The sequence below is a fragment of the Suncus etruscus genome, chromosome 11 (genome assembly GCF_024139225.1).
Source record: "Suncus etruscus isolate mSunEtr1 chromosome 11, mSunEtr1.pri.cur, whole genome shotgun sequence".
NCBI lineage: Eukaryota > Metazoa > Chordata > Mammalia > Eulipotyphla > Soricidae > Suncus > Suncus etruscus.
Window position 1 is genome coordinate 97,126,428 of NC_064858.1, and position 21,182 is coordinate 97,147,609.

Genomic DNA, 21,182 nt, shown 5'->3' on the forward strand with positions numbered 1-21,182 from the left:
CAGGAGGGTTTGGTTGCTTTTACGCTTTTGGAAAGGTCGCCGGGAGCAATTGCGAATGGAGGGGTGGCCATGCAGATACGCGCACTTGGAGAGGCGGGACTCCGGCGGGTGTGTGGTGTGTGTAGGGGGGTGCGGGCTGGAGGGAGGAGGCTCGGGGTGCGGGGGAGGGTCCGGGGCGGGGCCTGGCCCCGAGGCCAGGGAGGGAGAGAGAGAGAGAGAGAGAGGGAAGAGGGAGCGGGACCGCGCCGCGCGCCTCCACCACCGCCGCCACCACCGCCGCCGGCGCGCTTGTGCGCTCTCGGGGGGCGCGCGCGCGCTGGCCCGGGTGGAGGGCTCCGGAGCCGAGCTGCTGGGCTGGATCGGGGGCCGGCAGCGGGTGGGGTCGGGCTGTGGGGGACCCCGCGTTGCTGCCTGCTCGGGCCGAGGCGAGGGAGCGCCCCGGAGGAGGCCCGCGAGCAGGCCGGGGAGGGCGAGGCATGTGCCCGGGCCAGGGGGTGCTGCAGCCGCCCGGGGCCGAGGAGGACGGCGAGGGCCCGGGCCGAAGGGATGCGGCAGCGACCGGCGTGTGTCTGGCCGTAGCAGGCGGCGCCGGAGAAGAAGGAAAAGGCGGAGGACGGACGGACGGACAGTCGGACAGACAGACGGACAGCGGCGGCGGCGGCGGCGGCAGCAGCACTGAAATGCCTTTTCCTCCTCCTCCTCCTCCTCTCCAGCGGCCATGTTAACTCGGAAACCTTCGGCCGCCGCTCCCGCCGGGTACCCCACGGGTAAGGAGGACACCCCAAGAAGTCGGACTCCCCCCCTCCACCCCAACGCCTGCCGCCTCGTGGCGCGGTGCGGGCGCTTCCCCGAACAAAGTCTCTGCGCCCTGGCATGGAGAGGAAGGGGAGCCTCGCCAAGGAGCTCCAGGCGCATTGTTGCACGCCTTGCCCGGCTCCCCCGAAGCTCCAAGGCGTGGAGATCTTCCATGCCAGCCCCCCACCCAATCCGATCCAGTCCCTGGGCCCCGTGCCACCCACCCCCCATCCCCGGGACCCCGGCCCAGGCCAGCCGCGCGCTTTGCAGCCAGGGCGCCAAGTGGTGCTTGCAAGGCCCGGAGCGAACTTTTGCAGCCGCTCCGAGCTGATGCAATGGGGGTAAGGGGAGGGAAATCCCCTATGCTTGGAGATTTTTTTTTCTTCTTCAACCAGGATCCCCCGTGGAACAGGGGGTCACCCTTGGGAATGGAGTTGCCCCGATGGGGTGGGGCGCAAGGGCGGGGCGACGGGGTCCGGGTGACTTTCTTCCTCCACCCCTGCCCTGACCTCCTCTTTTGTCTCCTCCCGCGCGTGGCGTGGCTCCCAGGCCGAGGAGGGGACAGCAGCGCCGTTCGCCAGCTTCAGGCTTCTCCGGGGCTCGGGGCGGGGGTCCCCCGCGGCGGCGGCGGAGGATTGGGGACCGGCCCGCCCTCTCCCCTAGCCCTGCCACCTCTCCGCTCCAGCAACGCTGCTGCTGCTGCAGCCGCAGCGCTCACGGTGAGACCCCTGCCCATGGGCAGCTAGGGGTTGGGGGGATTTGGGCACAGGGTGGTCTTGGCATTGGGGCTTGAATTTGGAGTCCTGGACCCAAAGATGCAAGTGGGATCTTCTATGCATGAGATGCCTGGGTGGTGTGGCTTCCCCCTGGACTGGACCCCGCCTCATGAACTTGGGCCTGTCCAGAGCTGCAGCCACAAAGGAAGATGGGTGGCTGGCCTGGCTGCTTGGCAGGCCTGGGCCCCTAGCTTCCTTCCTCTCCGGAACCCGCCTATCCTCAGAGGTCCTCTTCCTGAGAACTTCCCCCTTCCAGCTCCTTCTCCACTCCCTCTTTTCGTCCTTGCAAAATCTGAGCGCCTTTCCTTGTCAACGTCATAACACACACACACACACACACACACACACACACACACACACACACACACACGTTGGGACTTGGGTATTTATAGAAACATATCTGTGTTAGGGGACTGCCAAGCGGTGGGTCTGGCCCAGTATAATCAATCCCCCACCCAAAGAGCCTCCTACTCCCAGATACTGGCTCCTTGCAAGAAGGGAGCATCGCCAATTGTCCCTCGCGTGTGGAAGCATGTTTTATGAGTGCTACAGGTTTGAGCACAGCAGAAATTGTAATTAACTGGAACCAAAATAAGAGCCACAGCGGCAGTCAGAATAACAAGCCAGCTCTGTAAGGCTTGTGCCATCGGATGTTTTTCAAAAGGAAAGGGCTTTGGAAGCGGGCGGGCCGGGTACCTGCTAGGAGGTGCTCTGGTCCCTCCCTGGAGGACCAGCGGGAAGCCCCTCAAGGCTGCAGAGATGGGCAGACTGGACCCCACCTGCACCTGCAACCGCACCTTCGCTCAGCCCCTGGAGATGGACCTGTGATGGTGACTACCAGCCCAGAGGAGGTGCGAACCTGGAGGAGATGATGGTTTCCAGGTCTTCTTTCCAACTGTTGTCTGACTTCCAGTGGGTTTTCTGTCTGCAGGATGCTTGCTAGGAATGGGCTTGGCTTGCCTAATGGAAGTTGGGTTCTTAGAGAAAAGATAATTCTCAAACCTCAGAAGAGCAGCATCCAAGGTGCTCAGTGGAGAAACTTGTTTACCGGAGAATGTGTGAGAAGATATCTAGAATGGAGCGTCTCTTCTGAGACCGCAGCCAAGTGAACAAGTTGCATGGGAAAATATTTTGTTTTGTTCTCTTTCTCTCTCTCTCTCCCTCACTCCCTCTCCCCTCCTCACCTCCCTTACTTACCCTCTTCTCATATATCTGGACCCCCCACTTAAGACAGAACCAGTGTGTGTTGAAGTGTAGACGGTGTGAGAGGATCAGCAGGTTGGTTTTGTGTTTTCATGGTTCTGTCTGATGTTTTAGTTGAACTGTTTCAGGGTTTTGGGTTTGTTTGGTTTGGATTCATCGGATAGTTTGGAAAATATAACATCTAGTTTTTTTCCATGTGTGATGTAATCACATGATTTTAGTGTGACTTGGGAGAGAAATACTTGCTTTGCAGCTGGATTCCAGCCTCCTATGAGTGGTCTTGACTCGATCAGAGCCGCTCCTTTGGCATGGAAATGTGTCCTGAGATTGGAGAAAATGGATCTCTGTTGGGGGAACCTTGTGGGATGCAGTATAGGGAGGCTTTAGGGTTAGAGGAAGACCTGTTTGCTGGCATGACATTTGCTTGGCATACCTATTTTTAATTCATTTGCGAGCTTTGTTTGATATGTTTGAAATCAGGTTTGATTTGGACAGTGAATTTGGGTCTTCATCATCTTGGTGGGCTTTTTTGTTTGTTTGCTTTTAGCTTTGATTTTGCTCAGCATTACAGATTGCACAGAACAGCAAGTTTAAAGGGGCCAGAGTGTTTATTTGGTTCTACGGATGAGGAAATAGTTGGACAAGTACACTGTCTTGGTTAAGATTCCCAAGCCAGTTTCTATCAATGCTGAAGCTCAAGCCATAGGCCTGCTGTGTCTGATTTCAACTGACTTCTCTACATGTTCATTCCAGGAAATTTCTCTCATTATTGATGCAAGAACCTTTACATTGCCTTACATTTTTCAGGTTTTTTTTTTTTATAAGTTCTTGGTTTTAATTTCTCAGCCATAACAGCTGGGAAGAGCTATTTTAGAATGAGTGGTAGGGGGGTGGCACTAAGAAACATGATTTTGTCATAGCAACTTGGCCATGTTTTCTCTTGTAACTATATGAATATAAAGATTATGAACTTTGGGACTTATCTCGTCCATTGCCCTTTAGTTCTCCTTCCTTTGGGGGTTTATATTATATACCTAGCCATTTTATCTGTTTGTTCTAGAAAGTGTACCTCATAGTTATCTCGATGTTGAGTAGGTATTTCTTCTTATAATACAAAATACTACTATGTTTCTTTTTTTAAATTTCCACATACAAGTATTTTACTTTCACAGCAGTCTTAATGTGTAAAGTCCTCTTCAATGACCTTTTTACTTTCTTTAAGTAATTGGAACTAAACATTATTAAGTAATTTTATTTTGAAGAAGCACAACAAAACATTTGATTCAGAGCCACACAGTCTTTAATTACATTTGGGGAGTTGCTAAAATTACAGATTTTTATTGTTTATTTGTTTTTGGGTCAGACCAGGTGATGCTCGAGGGTTACTCTTGGATCTGAACTCAGGAATTAGTCCTGGCAGTGCTTGGGGGGACCATATGGGGTTTTGGGGATTAAACCCATGTGTAAGGCAAGTTCCCTACCCACTGTACTAGTTATCTCTTTGGCCCCAAATTACAGGAGTTTTATTTTTATTTTGACTCGGTGTTCTGTCTCATAATACTAAACATTATTTTCTAAGATGTCATCAGAGAAGTTTCAAAGCACCCAGAAATATTAGCACAATGTAATATCTGCTAATTTCATTTTACTAGTAGAAGGAATTATTCAGACAGCTAAACTAATGGTTAGACTGTTGCTCACACATAATGTTACTACTAAACTGGTTCATTGCTAGAGAAGGTGCTCAGGTGCATATGGCAGCTGCATTTATTTCATGAAAGTTTTACCTTTCACACCTCTCAAACAATGCTTCAGAAATCCCATTGCCACTCCCGGTTGGTGTACTTGGCCAGCCCACTGGGCTGAAAGTTGTTGCTGGGGGCCATGGTGTCCATTTCAGTCAGTGCTGTGGGCTGTGCAGTGTGAGGAATTGAATGCAGGACTGTGCAAGCCAGACCTGCAATCCAACCTTTCCTGCTTTCAGCATTTGTTTTTATTTTACAGTTTTTAATATTTTATTGGGATATCATAATTAACAGTAGTTTTTAACTTTTTGTTTTGTTTTGGTTTTTTTTGGGTCATACCTGGCAGTGCTCAGGGGTTACTCCTGGCTCCACGCTCAGAAATTGCTCCTGGCAGGCTGGGGGGACCATATGGGACTCCAAGATTTGAACCAATGACCTTCTGCATGAAAGGCAAACGCCTTACCTCCATGCCATCTCTCCGGCCCCAAATATCTGTTTTTTGTTTTTTTTTTTGTTTTTTTGTTTTTTTTTTTTTGGACTTTGGATCACACCCTGCAGTGATCAGGGGTCACTCCTGGCTACACACTCAGAAATCGCTCCTGGTAGGCTCGAGGGACCATATGGGATGCTGAGATTCGAACCACCATCCTTCTGTATGAAAGGCCAAACGCCTTACCTCCATGCTATCTCTCTGGCTCCAGTTTTTGAACTTTTGAATTCATACTTGCACAGCTTCTAAACCTGCACTTCTACTGATGTCTATTTTTTTTTTTTTTGGTTTTTGGGCCACACCCGTTTGATGCTCAGGGGTTACTCCTGGCTATGTGCTCAGAAATCGCCCCTGGCTTGGGGGGACCATATGGGACGCCGGGGGATCGAACCGCGGTCCTTCCTTGGCTAGCGCTTGCAAGGCAGACACCTTACCTCCAGCGCCACCTACCCGGCCCCTACTGATGTCTATTTTTAAAGGTGACCATTTTAAACATGACTTGGCACTGTGGAAGGCATCAGCAACTAGGACTAAGCCACAATTTTAACTTTAAGACTTGCTGTGTGAGGGGGGTTTGTTTACTATTTTATTTGTTTGGTTGTGGGCCATCCCTCCAGCTATACTCAGGAATCACTTTTGGCATATTCAGGAGGCCCTATGGGATGCTGGGGATCAAACCCTAGGCTGCATGCAAAGCCAGCGTCTTAACCACTGTACTATCACTCTATGAGGTTTTAAATAGTCCTAAGTTTATCATAGTATATCTGGGCATACATTTCTGGAAATGTTATTTTCCCCTTAGTGCTTTTCCCCCATCTTTATAGTATAGATCAATTGTGTATTCAAGTTTGGTTGTGATATCAGTCTTCCAGTAGTTGAGACTAGAAATTTCTTTAGAGCTTTTCCAGTGATTCTCCTTAAGATTTGGAAAATTTCTAAGATTCTGCACATTGCCTTTAGATTTGAGTTTGCTACAGGTATTGTCTAACCTTGCTGCCTACCAGCTCCAAGTCGCTACTCCTTCCTGCACTGAAAGCTTAACAACATGAGCCTTGGGTCACCTGGGACAGTTCCCAATTCCCTGGGTGTTGAACTTCATGTTTTCTTTATGAATGTTGCTCTCAAGATTATCTCAGAGGGGTGGATGAAAGAGGAGTGTTTCTCTGTGCTGTAGATACTTACTGTTTGGACTTAGGTGTTTGGACTTTTGTTACAAAGATAAGTGTCCCCACCCCGGAACTACTTCAGTCAAATAGGTACATTGAGCTGTAAAAGAACTGCAGTAAAATGAAGTAAACATATTCCTGCCTGAATTTTATGTAGGTGAGGAAAATTTTACATCACAGAGGAATTATGCATATCTTACAAGCCCAAAGCACACACTGTTGGGTTCACTCATGCAGGTTTGATCCCTGGCACCCAGTATGATCCCCTGAGCCTACAGGAATGATCCCTGATTACTGAGCCAGGAGTAAATCCTGAGCATGTTTGAGGGGCAAGCAAAAAGAGGAACAGACAAACAAAAAAAAAAAGGAACAATGCTGGAGAGAAATAGGAGTTTACCACCAGGACATGGGAAGGAAGGGAACACAGAAAGTGGCACCCAGAAGGAATAAAAATAATCCTAGTATTCTCTTCTGTACCATAGCAATCTAATGTGATCCTTTAGCCTCAATAAGGTAATTTTTAACTACTTCTTATTGTTGTTGATTGTGGGGCCACACCTGACATAACACAGGGGTTACTCCTTACTCTGTGCTCAGGAATCACTCCTGGTGATGCTTGGGAAGACTATTTGGGATCAAACCTGGGCCAGCCATGTGCAAGGCAAACACCGTACTCAGTATACTATCTCTCTGGCTCCTGTTAGCTTCTTCTGCTTCTTTTTTTTTTAACTGAAAAGAATATTGAGGTTCAGAGAGTTTAAGCCAATTACCCAGGATTGCACCGTTAGTAATGGACCTGGAATTCATTTTCTAGGTGTCTAATTGAAAGTCCCTTCACAATGGTCTCTGAACCATTATGTCAGGGAATTAGTTCAGTTATTCTCAAAAAGAAGGAGAACCATGACCCATGAAAGCAGAAGGGCAGAGATCATTTGGAGTCTACATTTTAGGACTTTGTGTTCTTGCCTGTAACCTGTATGTTTTATCTATGAAATGGATAAGTACATTGGGGGACTGGGTATGTAAGAGTGGAATCAGATGGACAGTTTTGAACAGTCAATCAACATTGGAGGAATTCTAGATTGAGAACCTTGTGGGGGGTATGTGAAGAGGTTGTTTTTCAGAAGTACAGCTGGTCTGTGAGGTGAGACGCTATTGAGGGAGGAGTACTACTGGTTGATGACTTAGCAAGATGAAGAGGACTTTGAGAAGGATTCTCAGATCCACAACTTGAGTGATTATATACAGATAAAGCCTTTGGTTGATCAGAAATCCAAGGTTGCGGAAGAAGGACATGGTCTTGGTAGAAAACATGACTAGCTATGCTGCCTATGGGCCAGGAAGAGCAGTTTGTAATCTGAGATAGAAGAACCTTACTAGATGGACTCAGGAGATGACTGGGTGTGTCTGAGCTACAGGAGTTGATGTGGCAGAAAGATACCAGCGTTTGGATGAGTTGCAACTATCAATAGTATCTCTGGCCTTTACCAAAGTTAGTTATGGTAAAGGCCAGAGTTGAAGTTTGAACCATGAAGAAATCCTAGAGCCATCTCCAGGAAGATGTCTTGCCCTCAGTAGTTGATACTTCTGTGGCTGCCAAGAGAAGACCAAATGGGTGAGACAAGTTAACGGTTACTCTGGCTCTTTATAGCTCCAGTAACTAAACTTCATTGTATTTTACATTTTGCAAACTCTAAACATTGCTGTTGACTAGTCAGAAAGTTTTCCTTTGCTCTCTTTCAAAGAACTAAAGCCAATTTTGGCCCTAATGAAACCTTTCACCAGTTTTTGTAACATGTAAATTGCGGTGTAGGTTTAGCTTCTGAAATGTCTCCATGTTGCCCTGGGGAAAAATTATTTCGTATAGGTTTATTTTGAACTTCAGATCTTTTTATTTCCTATCATTTGAAAGTTTATAGTGGAGAGGAAGAAGTCGTGGAATGAGCTTTGGAAACGAAAGCAGTTGGACAAGCCTAATGATGCTATTACATGTACCCAACATTTTTCTCAAGCCTCTTTTACGGACTGCTCTATTTTTCCCATCAGATGAGGAAAATAAGCCTACTTAGTTGCTGTTAGTAAAAATAAGCGTACCTAATATGAAATGAAGTACATTTATGAGGGTGTTTGTTTGGGCTAACCCAGGGGGTGCTTGGGAGTTTCTCTGTTTCAGAGGATCAAGCCAAGTGAGATTTCAGGGACCATGTATGTGTTCAATCTGATGAATTCTATTGCCACCCCTCCATCTATGATTTTTAGTGAAAGAAATCTGATAAAAATACAAAACCGGGGCCGGAGAGATAGCATGGGGGTAAAGCGTTTGCCTTTCATGCAGGAGGTCATCGGTTCGAATCCCGGCATCCCATATGGTCCCCCGTGCCTGCCAGGAGCAATTTCTGAGCCTGGAGCCAGGAATAACCCCTGAGCACTGCTGGGTGTGACCCAAAAACCACAAAAAAAAATACGAAACCATCCAGCTATGAAATTACATGAAAGAAAGCTCATGCACTGTATCTTCTTTGACTTTTTTAAAATTTTTTGCAGTAGGCTGAGAGCTTATTCCTTACATAGTCACTGTACACGCAAAGTACATGTGTTTTATTTATGGAAATAAAGTATTGGTTAAGAATATTTAAGGCCTGGGTCTGCTGGTAAGAAGGACTTAGAATTTTCATTTTATAATGTTTCAGATAATTCTGTGTCATCTCTGTCTATTTTAAATTCCTTCAGAAGCTTAGAAAGCCTGAAGGTAGGATTTAGGACAAGGGGTTTTATTGTTGGTTGTAGCGATTCACCACTCACTTCATCTAGTATAGGTTGAATGACTGAGGGGTTGAAAGTGACAGATCTTTTAAGATTTCACATAAAATTCACTTCTAGGAGGTTCTGAGTGGTAGCGCAGTGGGTAGGATGTTTACCTTGCATGTAGTTAACCTGGGTTTGATCCCTGGAATCCCATATAATTCTCTGAGCCTGCCAGGAGTAATTTCTGAGTGTAGTGCCAGGAGAATAACCTCTGAGCGCCATCTGGTGTGGCCCCAAAACAAGCAAAAATGTCACTACTAGAATAAGATTTATTTTTGTTTTTGTTTTAGGGCCATATCTCAGACAGTTGTGGGGGGGAGGTGGTTGTATTTTGCTTTGGATCATACCAAAAACAGGTGATGTTCAGGGCTAATTCCTGGCTCTGCACTCCTGGCAGTGCTTGAAGAGGATCATAGCAAATGTGGGAATTGAACTCCTGTCAAGGGCCCTACCCGCTGTACTATCTGCCAAACTTCCAGAACTTTAAAATTTGTGGGTGGTACTCTGAGGCTGGTAGGAATTTCTAATTGGAAGGATGTCCTGCTGTGTCCCCCCCCCCTGCTTTTTTGGCATTATTAATACTCAAAAGAAATTCCAAGTAGATTTTCAGTAGGAGATGGGGACCCCTTGACTTGCATCATCAGTTTTGTTTAGACAGAAATGTTCAAGGATGACTTGCATGCCTGAAATAGAATTATTTTCCTTGTTGGAAAGCTAAGTATCTCAGCAGCCCAGAGAAAAAGATGTCTTAGAGAGCTGAGCCATTGACCAAATGAAGGCCCAGAAGAGTGGCATTTGGTGTGTTGTGCTGTATGGCCTTAAATGGTCACTAAGGCCAGTGAGTCCCAGGAACTTTTAAAAATAGGTTAGGGGTTGACAAGATGCTACAGTGCATGTCTAAATGGGAATCTTTCAAGATTAAAAGTGCAATTGGAGGGGAAACGACAGAGCTACAGCAAGCGGGTAAGGCACTTGACTTGTACTTGGCCAACTCATTTTGATCTGCAGCCTCCCATATGGTCCCTCAGTCCTGACAGATGTGATTCCTGACTACAGAGCCAGGAGTGATTACTTTGTATCACTAGTTTGAGGCCAACTCCCCTCCATACAAAAATAAAACTATATACACACACACACACACACACACACACACACACACACACACACACACACACACACACATATCCACTGGATCAATTATGGTGCAATCAGTTAGATTTCTAACGAGTAGAAAGTGGAAAGCTAGACATTGGAGAAAATGAGTGAGCAATCCAGGTGGGGTCTCTGCCCTTGAGGTGTAAAGAAGCAGCTAGGGGAAGTGATGAGAGGAAGCAGGAACAGGTTTGGAAGCCAGGTGCCCCTGGAGTTTCTGTATGTTGTGACTTTGGCACTCCGGCAATGCCATGTCCAGGCAGCGTGTGATACCCCACTAGAAATTTTTGGCCAGGTAGGCTGGAAGTTCATGGCAAGAACTTGAGGATGTTATGTTGCTCAAGTCTTGCTATGCTAAGGATTATCCAGACCTCCTGGTAATCCTCGGGGGTCTCCTGGGTATACTCAAAAGATCTATGTGGTGCCAAGATTTGAGGCAAGGATTGGGAATATGTAAGGCATTTACCAACTATCATACTTTATCTTTTGGTGTCTGTCCAGTGGCATTTAATGTCAAATATGGGCCAAGTGAGTAGCTTGTCATATGACAGCTTTACTATATTGTCAGATAGAGAATGATGTACAAGGAAACTTCTGTGTCAGAGGGGGCTTGCTCTAAGGACCTAAAAATATATCGGAGAATCTCTCTTTAGAAGTATGGGGTCATTTTTTAGGATCTCAGATTTTGGCTCCACACCCTGTCCGTTAGTTTCTTTTGGGGGAGGTGGGTGGGTGAGGGAATACACCTGCTGCTGCTCAGGGCTTACTCCTGGCTCTGCACTTCAGAATTACTCCTTTAGTGGTGCTTGGGGACCCTATGGGGTGCCAGGGGTAGAGCTTGGATCTGATACATGTAAGACAAGCTTCCCTACCTGCTGTACTATTTCTCCAGCCCACTCTCGGCTCCTTTTTTTTCCTGTCCTCTCTCTGTCAAGGAGCCCTAGGGTGGGGGGTCCTTCCGTAGCACAAGGCTTTCTTCTTTTCATAAACTTGTCTGACGATGAATTTCCGTCAAGCTGGGTTTCATGAAGGCGAGGGTAGGGTGAGGTGGTAAGGCTGCCTCGAATGTATCCCATTGGCCTAGACCAACTTCTTTCTATTGATGTGTCCTTTCCTATTTCCAGATTGGCAGCAGCAAGCACACAATGAATGATCACCTCCATGTCGGCACCCACGGCCATGGACAGATCCAGGTTCAGCAGTTGTTTGAGGACAACAGCAACAAACGGACCGTGCTCACCACACAACCCAATGGGCTTACAACCATGGGCAAGACGGGCTTGCCAGTGGTCCCCGAGCGTCAGCTGGAGAGCATCCATCGAAGGCAGGGCAGCTCCACCTCCCTGAAGTCCATGGAGGGCCTGGGGAAGGTGAAGGCCGCCCCCATGTCCCCTGAACAGGCCATGAAGCAATACATGCAAAAACTCACCACCTTCGAACACCACGAGATTTTCAGCTACCCTGAAATCTATTTCTTGGGCCCCAACGCCAAGAAGCGCCAGGGCATGACAGGGGGCCCCAACAACGGGGGCTATGACGATGACCAGGGTTCGTATGTGCAGGTGCCCCACGATCACGTGGCTTACAGGTACGAGGTCCTCAAGGTCATTGGGAAGGGCAGCTTTGGGCAGGTGGTCAAAGCCTACGACCACAAGATTCACCAGCATGTGGCCCTGAAGATGGTGCGGAACGAGAAGCGCTTCCACCGGCAGGCGGCCGAGGAGATCCGGATCTTGGAGCACCTGCGCAAGCAGGACAAGGACAACACCATGAACGTCATCCACATGTTGGAGAACTTCACCTTCCGCAACCACATCTGCATGACGTTCGAGCTACTCAGCATGAACCTCTACGAGCTCATCAAGAAGAACAAGTTCCAGGGCTTCAGCCTGCCTTTGGTCCGCAAGTTCGCCCACTCCATCTTGCAGTGCTTGGACGCTTTGCACAAGAACAGGATCATTCACTGTGACCTGAAGCCGGAGAACATCTTGCTGAAGCAGCAGGGCCGGAGTGGCATCAAGGTGATCGATTTTGGCTCCAGCTGCTACGAGCACCAACGCGTCTACACCTACATCCAGTCCCGTTTCTACCGGGCTCCCGAAGTGATCCTGGGTGCCAGGTATGGCATGCCCATTGATATGTGGAGCCTGGGCTGCATCCTCGCAGAGCTGCTCACCGGGTATCCCCTCTTGCCTGGGGAAGACGAAGGGGACCAGCTGGCCTGTATGATCGAACTCCTGGGCATGCCCTCGCAGAAACTGCTGGATGCGTCCAAACGAGCCAAAAATTTTGTGAGCTCCAAGGGTTATCCCCGGTACTGCACTGTCACGACTCTTTCCGATGGTTCTGTGGTTCTTAACGGAGGCCGGTCCCGGAGGGGCAAACTGAGGGGCCCTCCGGAGAGCAGAGAATGGGGCAATGCACTGAAGGGGTGCGATGACCCCCTTTTCCTGGACTTCTTAAAACAGTGTTTGGAATGGGATCCTGCCGTGCGCATGACCCCTGGCCAGGCTTTGCGGCATCCCTGGCTCAGGAGGCGTTTGCCAAAGCCTCCCACTGGGGAAAAGACATCAGTGAAAAGGATAACTGAGAGCACTGGTGCTATCACCTCCATTTCCAAGTTACCTCCACCCTCCAGCTCAGCCTCGAAACTGAGGACTAATTTGGCACAGATGACAGATGCCAATGGGAATATACAGCAGAGGACAGTGTTGCCAAAACTTGTTAGCTGAGCTTCATCTTAAACCCCCCCACACACCCCCAATGCCGGTAATCTGAAAGATACGATGTTTGTCGCTGAGCCTTATTGGGTTGACAAAGAATAGCAGATCTGTTTTTAATTTGCTCAATAACTCCTTTGTATCTTTTCAGCACTTATTTTCAACATTAGAAAGTGGTTTTTTGGTTTTTTTTTTTTTTTTGGTTTTTATAAACTACATGGGGACAATGCTTTAAGTTTTTATACTTTATGAGACTTTTTGTGTTCAAAAAAAAAAAAAAACAAACAAAACGATGAGCCTTACTGTATTTAGTGTGGCAGAGTAATAAACGTCAGTGGCAGGCCATTGATCACTTCATGACTGCCATGCATTTACAGATTGGTGTCAAAGACATTCACTGTTTTTATGGTTCATAGTATATCCTCCCCCCGAGGTGATTGCCCCCAGAAAATCCCCCGCCCCTTCGCTCGCCATGCCCCCACTTTCATACCCAGGTGTAGCATGTTCCCACTTCCTGCTCCCCATGTTTTCAGGGTGATAGGGATGATGGGAAGAGAATGTCAGTACAAAAATAAAAAAAATGACATCCGAAGATAAATGGCCTTAGGGATTTCCTTCACCCCACCAAACAAAATCAAATCCCCAAGGTTTAAATAATGCCCAGTTAGCATTCTGACGTTCTAGCAGCCAACCACGAAGATCTGGTGGATAAATGAAAATGTGTGTTTTTCCAAATTTTCTCATGTGATGAGCAAGCAGTTTTGCAAAGAAGCCTCCTGTTCCAGAATTGGTTTTGTCCCCAAATTTAGAAATGTATTCCATGAACTGTTGTCCCTTCTCTTTGCTTTTCTCTTCTCTGTTCCTCTTTTACCACACATCTGTTGCTTGCATTTAGGGCTTTTCGACCCCTCCCGTCAAATATATATTCCAGACTGTTAATACAAAAAAAAAAAAGAGACATTTCAGCTGTGATGATGACCATCGTTTCAGATTCCAGTGTCATTTCATGGGTTTAAACAGATTCAAGTCGGGGGTCACACTTTTCAGGGGCCATTGTCCTGTGTTCTCTTTAGTAAGACCCATTTTAACAATAAACTTAAGAATGGAAAAGTTCAAGCTCAAGTGAAAAGATTCGACTAAATCTTGGTGTCTTTGGAAGAACCCTAGAAGTCCCATTCCTCTGTTTTCCTTTTCTTTTGGATTGCACTGATTGTTTTGTGGGAATGACACTTTATCTGAAAAAGTAGCTGCGGGTTAGGTGAGAGATCATTTCTTCTGAATAATAATTATTTTCACAGTGAAAACTTCAGTATTTTATCACGAATGTATGAGCAGTGATAGCTATCAATTTCACAAAGGCACGTGGAGAAAATTTTTAGTATGTGCAATTTACTATAGAAAGATTTCTTCCTGTTTGGACAGTAGGTTTGGGGGTAGTATAAATTAGGATAAATCTTTTATATGCACCGATATTATTGTATTGCCTGTAAATTGATTTGGAGTACTTAAAGCATGGTCCCCAGTGAGGCCAAGAAAGTTTCCGGTTATGTTCTTTTAATATTCACCCTACCATTTCTCTTAAAAAGAAAAAAAAAAAAGATTTGAATAAAACACTTTACTTATCTTGAGGCTTTGTCAGTTGATGGTGGAGAAAAAAAAATGCTCAGGAAATATTACAGATATTTGCCAAAAAAAAATAAAACCAGTAATAAAGACTAGTTTATTAATGAGAGTGCTATTGATCTTTGCTTTACTACTTCAGGATGTCACATCGTTTGTGCTTCTGAATTTAGAAATGCTAGTTTCTTTCCCTCTTCCATTGTAGCATAGTGTACTCATTTCTGTGTCATCCGTGGAAGTGCAATAATACGTTAGTTGCGTGTTGAGGTGATGCTCAGATGATGATACTTCCAGCAGAGGCTTAATAGAATTGTAAGATTATTTATTAAGTATTTTACTTAAAAGACTTAAGAAGTATACGACTTGAGAAGCTGAGATAATAGTATAACGCAAAGGTGCTTGCCTTGCATACTGCCGACCTGGGTCCAACCTGATTCTAAGTGAAGAGTCAGGGGAACCCCTGAGCATCACTAAATTTTTTTGCTGCCCAAAAACAAACAAAAAAGAAGTGTGAGATTTTTGGTGTGGTGGCTTTGCACAACCATGAACCGCATATTAAATGGTTAGCTTCTTTAGGTTATTCAAATCAACAAGCCTAAAAATCCCATTTTCCCCTTTCAGTTTCCCCATCTGTATTCATTCTTAGTTTTAAAGTTGTGAAACTGAGCCTACCATTAATATGAATTCCCTTTAAAATCAGATTACATGTCAAAATGTCTAAATGGACTAATAACTACTGTCTTTCCCTTACTACACAAAACTGGTCCTTAAGATGCCAACCATGCATTTGTTAATGTCTTGATTCACAAATGCAACCGGAAACTTTTAAGCCAAACTAGTCTCTGCAACGCAATGGGGGTGTCCCTTCCCTCACCCTGATATGGTGAAATTCCCCTCACAAGAGCTGCCATGTTCAGTGTTTAGTGATAGAGCTGCTTTTTACAAAAGATTGTAGCTTAATTACAATGATCAGAAAAGGAAAAAATGTCTCCTCTTAGGTTGAAGCATAAGCGAAGGGCTCTAATAGGCTACTTGGAGTTGGCTTGGAAACAGTCCTTGGTCTCACAGGTTACCATTGTCTAGGGATGTCTGAGCTGTTTTCAGATTTAGGAATAGCACAGTGTCGTTTTGTCTTTAGTTGCAGTCTCATCTGGCTCCTTTTCTTGCACCACCAGAGCGGTCATTACCACTTAAGTGTATTCCTACAACCTTGGAACAAGAGTGATGCAAGACAGTGTAGATTAACATTAGAAGAAAAAATGGCGCCCTCCATGTTAACAATGTGCCTTTTGTTCTGGATGCCATGTTGTAGGGCATGAATTTTTGGGCCTCTTTAACTCTTTGAATACTAGGCAGTTAAGGATGGAATACATCTCTGCAAAAGATACATCTGTCTTAAATATCCAGTTACTTATAGGCCTTAATAGAAACCATAAGGCATAAATTAATCATCTGGCACTGAAAAAGGTAACCATTGGTTATTTGCACAGGGAATTCCTATATTGAAAGGATTAAAGACGGTCTTTGTTGTATCTTAACATCAGACTGATTTTTTAAAAATATTTTTTGGTTATGCTAACACTAGACAAAAGTTGACTGTATTTGTATAAATTTTACCTCAAACCATTTAATTTTATAGTGTGATTAATCCCAGGGCATTTGGTCTGAACCAAAGTGCATTCCTTTTTCTATGTGCCTGGCTCTAGTAAGGATGGCCAGGGATTTTTACAATTTGGGTGCAAGGCACTTACGCCACTTTTAAACTTACTGGGTGGTTTGGAGTCATGTACAAGGACTCCATCAGAATGTTAGGAAACACTAAGCATCAGTAGCATTGGGCCATATTGGAATCTTCAAAGTGTGAATTATTTTAAAGAGCATTCATTTTTGTAATTCTTTTCATCCAAAATATTTCTGGTTAGCAGAAGACTTTTTAAAACAAACTGATTGGGTTGGAAAAGGTTTTAATATTGCCCAACATAATGCTGTGGTAGCATTAAAAAAATAAACAAAAAAAAGTATTTGTGAACTCTGTTTCGAACTCTGTTTCTTAGGGGCTGTACATCTCTGCTAAAATGGACATATATAAAAAATTGTAATTATACTCAGCTCAACTGCTACAGTAATGTCTAGGCAGTGGCTTGGGTGTTTATCCAGCAACAACTTAGACATGTAACTGTAATATGCTGCAACTGTGTGTACTGAAAATATGTGAAACTGGTTGAATGTGGACTGTGTATATATGTATGTAAAAATTTTTGTGAGATGCTGCTGTCGCCACTTAACATAAAATATGTTCTAGTGGATTTTAATCCTAGTGGCCAGTTCTATGATACTGTATGTATTGTACAGCTGATGACAGGAGTAAGACTGTTCAGTGAATATTTGTTAAATTTTATTGTCGTGGCCAGAGATAATTTCAGAATAAAATTTTAATGTCCTACCTTACTTTTCTCCCCTTTTCTAACTATAATTTAACTCCTAGTCTGTTTTTGGTATTATTCTTGGTCTGGTAGCCTGGAGAGAATGCAAGTATTTTCAGAAATAAGTGATTATTTTTTTCCCCTTAAGTTTATTGTAAGTGCAAATTCCAAGCAAGACGAAAATTCTAGTAGGCAAGTCTTGCTTTCCTTGGAATACATTCTATTCCTTTGGTTTTAGTATTTCTACATTGATTTTCCTTCGCATAGAGCCTCTGCCTTTTTCTCAGCCTGATAGAATATCAAATCTTTGTTTTCTAAACCTCAAGGTGAGACTAAAGTAGTTGTGGGAGTGGAGTTTCTAAGTTTTGTCACCAGTCTTTTATGTTTGCTAGGCACAAATTCTGGTCAATTATTTAACATGTTCTCACCAGCTCCCACCCACATGAACTTTAAAGTGTTTTTATTTTTGCAGTTCTTGTAATCGGTGATCTTTCCATAGTTCACATTTCAACGGATTTTAGTCTCCTCAGAGCTGGGTTAGAAAATAAGGCCTGTGAACAGCAACTAACTCATGATTTATTCAATGCAGCTAATTGCCAAGCTCAGAATCCACTTGAAGATGAGAGCAAGCAGTTGCTCTAATAATTGGTCAGACCTTGCATGGATATTATGCAGACAAATATTTTCCTTTTGCGGAAAGAACTACCTCACATTTTTATTTACACTCCTGTCCCAACAACCAAAGTTGGTGCCACTTCCTGCAACTAAAGTAAGGTCAGATTGTGTAAGTGAGATCTCCAGGCCAGACGTGCTCATACTTTAGTCTAGGCCATAGATTTTCATAATGGGTTCTCTCGCTTCTTCCCTACACTAATCTCTTTGGTGCCTAAAATTTGAACTCACACATAAATAGTTAGAAGGTATGGTTCCTCTGCTGAGTTATGTCCTCTCCCATTCTTGTTTGTCTTGCTTCTCACAGTCCTTACCCAGAATAAAATTTACCAGCCCCAAGAAACCTAATATAGGTAGGGAAAAAAAAAAAAAGATATGTAATGTGTATAAAATTGAAATTTGACGTTAAAGTAAAAAATTTAAATTACATGTCCAGCTCTTACTTCAAGCTGACTGTAACTCCCACCCATTTCATCAACTCTTTACAAAACTCATAATATTCTATCCTGACTGAAGGTCTGTCTTTTTCCCCTTCGAAATCTACAACAATACAACTGAAAATTCCTGGGACTTCAAAATTCCCTTCAACCTTATACAAGAAAATGTTCATTGGTATTATTAGTTTTTTTTTTTTTTTTTTTTTTACAGAAAAGGAAATTAGTTTGGTATTTTTCCTGTTTTGGAAAGAGTAATAAGGGAAATTCATAGAAGTGGTATTTTTGGCTTTGTCTCGCTTTGAAAACAAAACAAAACTGTATTACTCTGCATTTCCTTTGGGTCATTAGGCAAATAAACATTTGTCATTCGTGATACTACTGTCCAGAATAGAAAACGATTGCCAGTGTTGCCAGATAGAAGAAAATTGTATATTACTGCAGACTGGTTTTATTTGACTTGACTACTGTATTTTTTCTGTAGTTATATACTTAATATCTGTGCTACATGTTTTTATATATACATTCAGGGAGAAAATATAATTGCCTTTCTTTGCATCTCAAGGGAGTTTAATAAGTAAGCTAATGAATTAATATTTACTTCTCTGAGAAAGTTGACATAGATGTTTAACTAGTCACCTATATAATAAGAAGCAGCAGGATGTTTTAAAACTCATGTTCAGAGCCTTGCTTGGTATGAATAAAGCTTCCTGAGTCTCAGTGTTCTATGAACATTAGTTCAGCCTTATACATCCCTGAGAGCTATAATTACACTCCCTTGATATTTGAGAAAACTGAAGTGACTTGTTCCAAAGTGACTTTGCAAAAAACAGTTTGGGCTTCAGGTTGCAATCAAAGAAATTTAGTCATGGACCAGTAAAGGAAAATCGCTAACAGCACATTGTAGTGAGCAAACAGCAAGGGGTAAATATGGCAATGGGCATTTCTTTTATTCAATTAAACTATCAATATCCAGTATAAAAGGGAAAAACTAAGGACTAAAGCAGCTTAGTCTTGCTCTTGGTGCACCTAACACCTAAAGTGTGTGTGTGTGACATACGCCCTTGCTTTGTGGAAGAGGGATTCCTCATGTTGCCATATATGAGAGGTTAACTCATTATATAGAGTTAGTCTCTTTTTTTTTTCTGTTCATGAAAGCCTGCTTTTTACATCTGAATGTGTTTTTTACTCTTATACTAATTCTCAGGGATTAAAAATTCATTTTTACTCATTGCCACAGCAGGGAACTCTCTTAAATTCAAACATAACTCAGGTTTCCTATCCTTTACCTCCATATTTAAGAAGATAGGGCATGAATATCAGGGAAATACATAAAAAATTAGAATTCCAGTAACAATTTTAAAATACAAAAAATGTAAATAAACAAGTTTTATTAACTAAAATATTTTGTCTTTTCCTTGCTTTGTATCCCAAGTTAATTTCTCTCCTAAGTGTGAGGAGTTTTAGATATCTAGGTTATTCACCCAGGGCAAATAAAGGATGTTATTAGCTGAACAAAATCTCCCAAGCAGGCCCAGATCCTTTGAGTAAGGGCTTAAATTCAGTTATTTGGGGTGGAGATAGAGTATGTGTGTGTGATTAATGAACAAGCTATTTACATATAAGCCCTGAGCTCTGCTGGGTGTGGCTCAAAACCAAATAGATTTAAATTGGGTGTGGCCTAATGTGTCTTTCTTTAAGAAGGAATCTAAATCTACTTTCGCCTTTCCTAGAATTTAATTCTTTGGAATTTTGACTTTGATGGGCTTAAATGTTTTTCAAATTCATCTTCTTAATGTCTATTTCAAATTACATTTATTTGTCAAATCTTATTAAATGCCAGGCACTTAGGATACTACTAATGGCGAACATTAAGCAGAAAATTGGCATGGTTTTATTCTTTATCATTTCTAAATTGGTTGGGAAGGCAAGGCTTTATACACATAGTTATGCGAAAAAATTTATAATTGTAAATGGAACAAATACTGTGAGGCACATGGTGCCTTGTGAGTGCATGTAAAGGAAGGAGAGAAGAGACTGGCTTTACCACCCACTCTCTCGCCCTAAGATGCCTCTCAAATTAGATCACACAGTTCTTGCAAGGCCTTCTTTTCCCTGAGTTTGGTGACCCTTGCCAGAAGTTGGCACTGGCAATCTTAGCAGCTGGAGATTTGTTTTTTTTTTTTTTGCAAACTAGCTGGTAAATGAAAGATCAAGATGAGTGAGAAAAACAGTGGAATCCTTTCTCCTCTTGTCCCCAATCCCAAGCAACATACATGTGGTGCTAGAGATAAAGTTTTAGTAGGAAACGTAGATGCTAAACCAATAATCATGAAAACATTAGATGTTGTGAGAAATGCCTTAAAGAGGTAGCTAGATTTTTTTGGATTGCATTAATCATGTTTGTTTGTTTGTTTGTTTTAGATGATAGCTAGATTTTGAGAAGAACAGACTAGGAGTTCACCTAGACCCTTCCCACCGCCCCTCTTTCCCTTCACTCAGGGCAAATAAAGTGTGTTATTAGCTAAACAAAAGCTCATGAGAAGGCCCAGATCCTTGAAGTAAGAGCAAAGAGGCAAAGTGACACTGATATGATTTTCTGGTTCATGAAGGATAGCTCAAAAGCCTTGCAAGAACTATCCAGAACACGAGTTCTAAGACATGAAAGAAGCTCCACGTGCTTGGTTTGAGGTGAATAAGAGGAAGGAATCACAAGACGAAGAAGGAAAAGAAAGCAAGATCAATTTTTAGACCAGTATGCCTAGACCTTTTTGAGAGTTGGGATTTGTTCTGATTTGACCAGGAAGCCACTGAATCATTTTAATTAGATTTAAAAAAAAAAAATTCTAGTTTCCAATGGAGAAAAACTGAAGTGAATCCAAATGGCAAATGGTAAAAAAAACTTCAGGAGAGAGACTCCCTGACTGCCTGAGAGGAGGAAGAAAGAGAGTTTGATATGAATAACAATGGCTCAGATTGGATTCTATTGAGAGAGTGAGCAGGGTAGAAAAAAATACCAAGCAGGATTCTGAAAATAAGCATGTATGTTGTTATTTGTATAACTAACGTAGCATGAGCTGGGAAATATATCTTTAATATATGACTATATTAAAATCAACAAGTCTGAAAGGTTTTGACTAGCAAACTTCAAAGGAGGACTGGCTATGATATCTTAAGTTTT

General features: G+C 43.6%; 1 protein-coding gene across 1 annotated transcript; it reads left to right on the forward strand.

Moving 5' to 3' along the window:
* The first annotated feature begins 646 nt into the window (after positions 1-646).
* DYRK2 (dual specificity tyrosine phosphorylation regulated kinase 2) lies at positions 647-13,850 on the forward strand. Its single transcript, XM_049782748.1, has 3 exons — positions 647-767; positions 1,345-1,514; positions 11,257-13,850. The coding sequence occupies exons 1-3, from the start codon at positions 719-721 to the stop codon at positions 12,862-12,864; spliced, it is 1,827 nt and encodes a 608-aa protein (XP_049638705.1). The 5' UTR covers positions 647-718; the 3' UTR covers positions 12,865-13,850.
* Positions 13,851-21,182: the final 7,332 nt, after the last annotated feature.

Coding starts and splice junctions, on each gene's coding strand:
- DYRK2 (XM_049782748.1), top strand. CDS start 719: ATGTTAACTCGGAAACCTTCGGCCGCCGCTCCCGCCGGGTACCCCACG. Junction 768..1,344: donor TCCCGCCGGGTACCCCACGG/GTAAGGAGGACA, acceptor CGTGGCTCCCAG/GCCGAGGAGGGGACAGCAGC. Junction 1,515..11,256: donor CTGCAGCCGCAGCGCTCACG/GTGAGACCCCTG, acceptor TCCTATTTCCAG/ATTGGCAGCAGCAAGCACAC.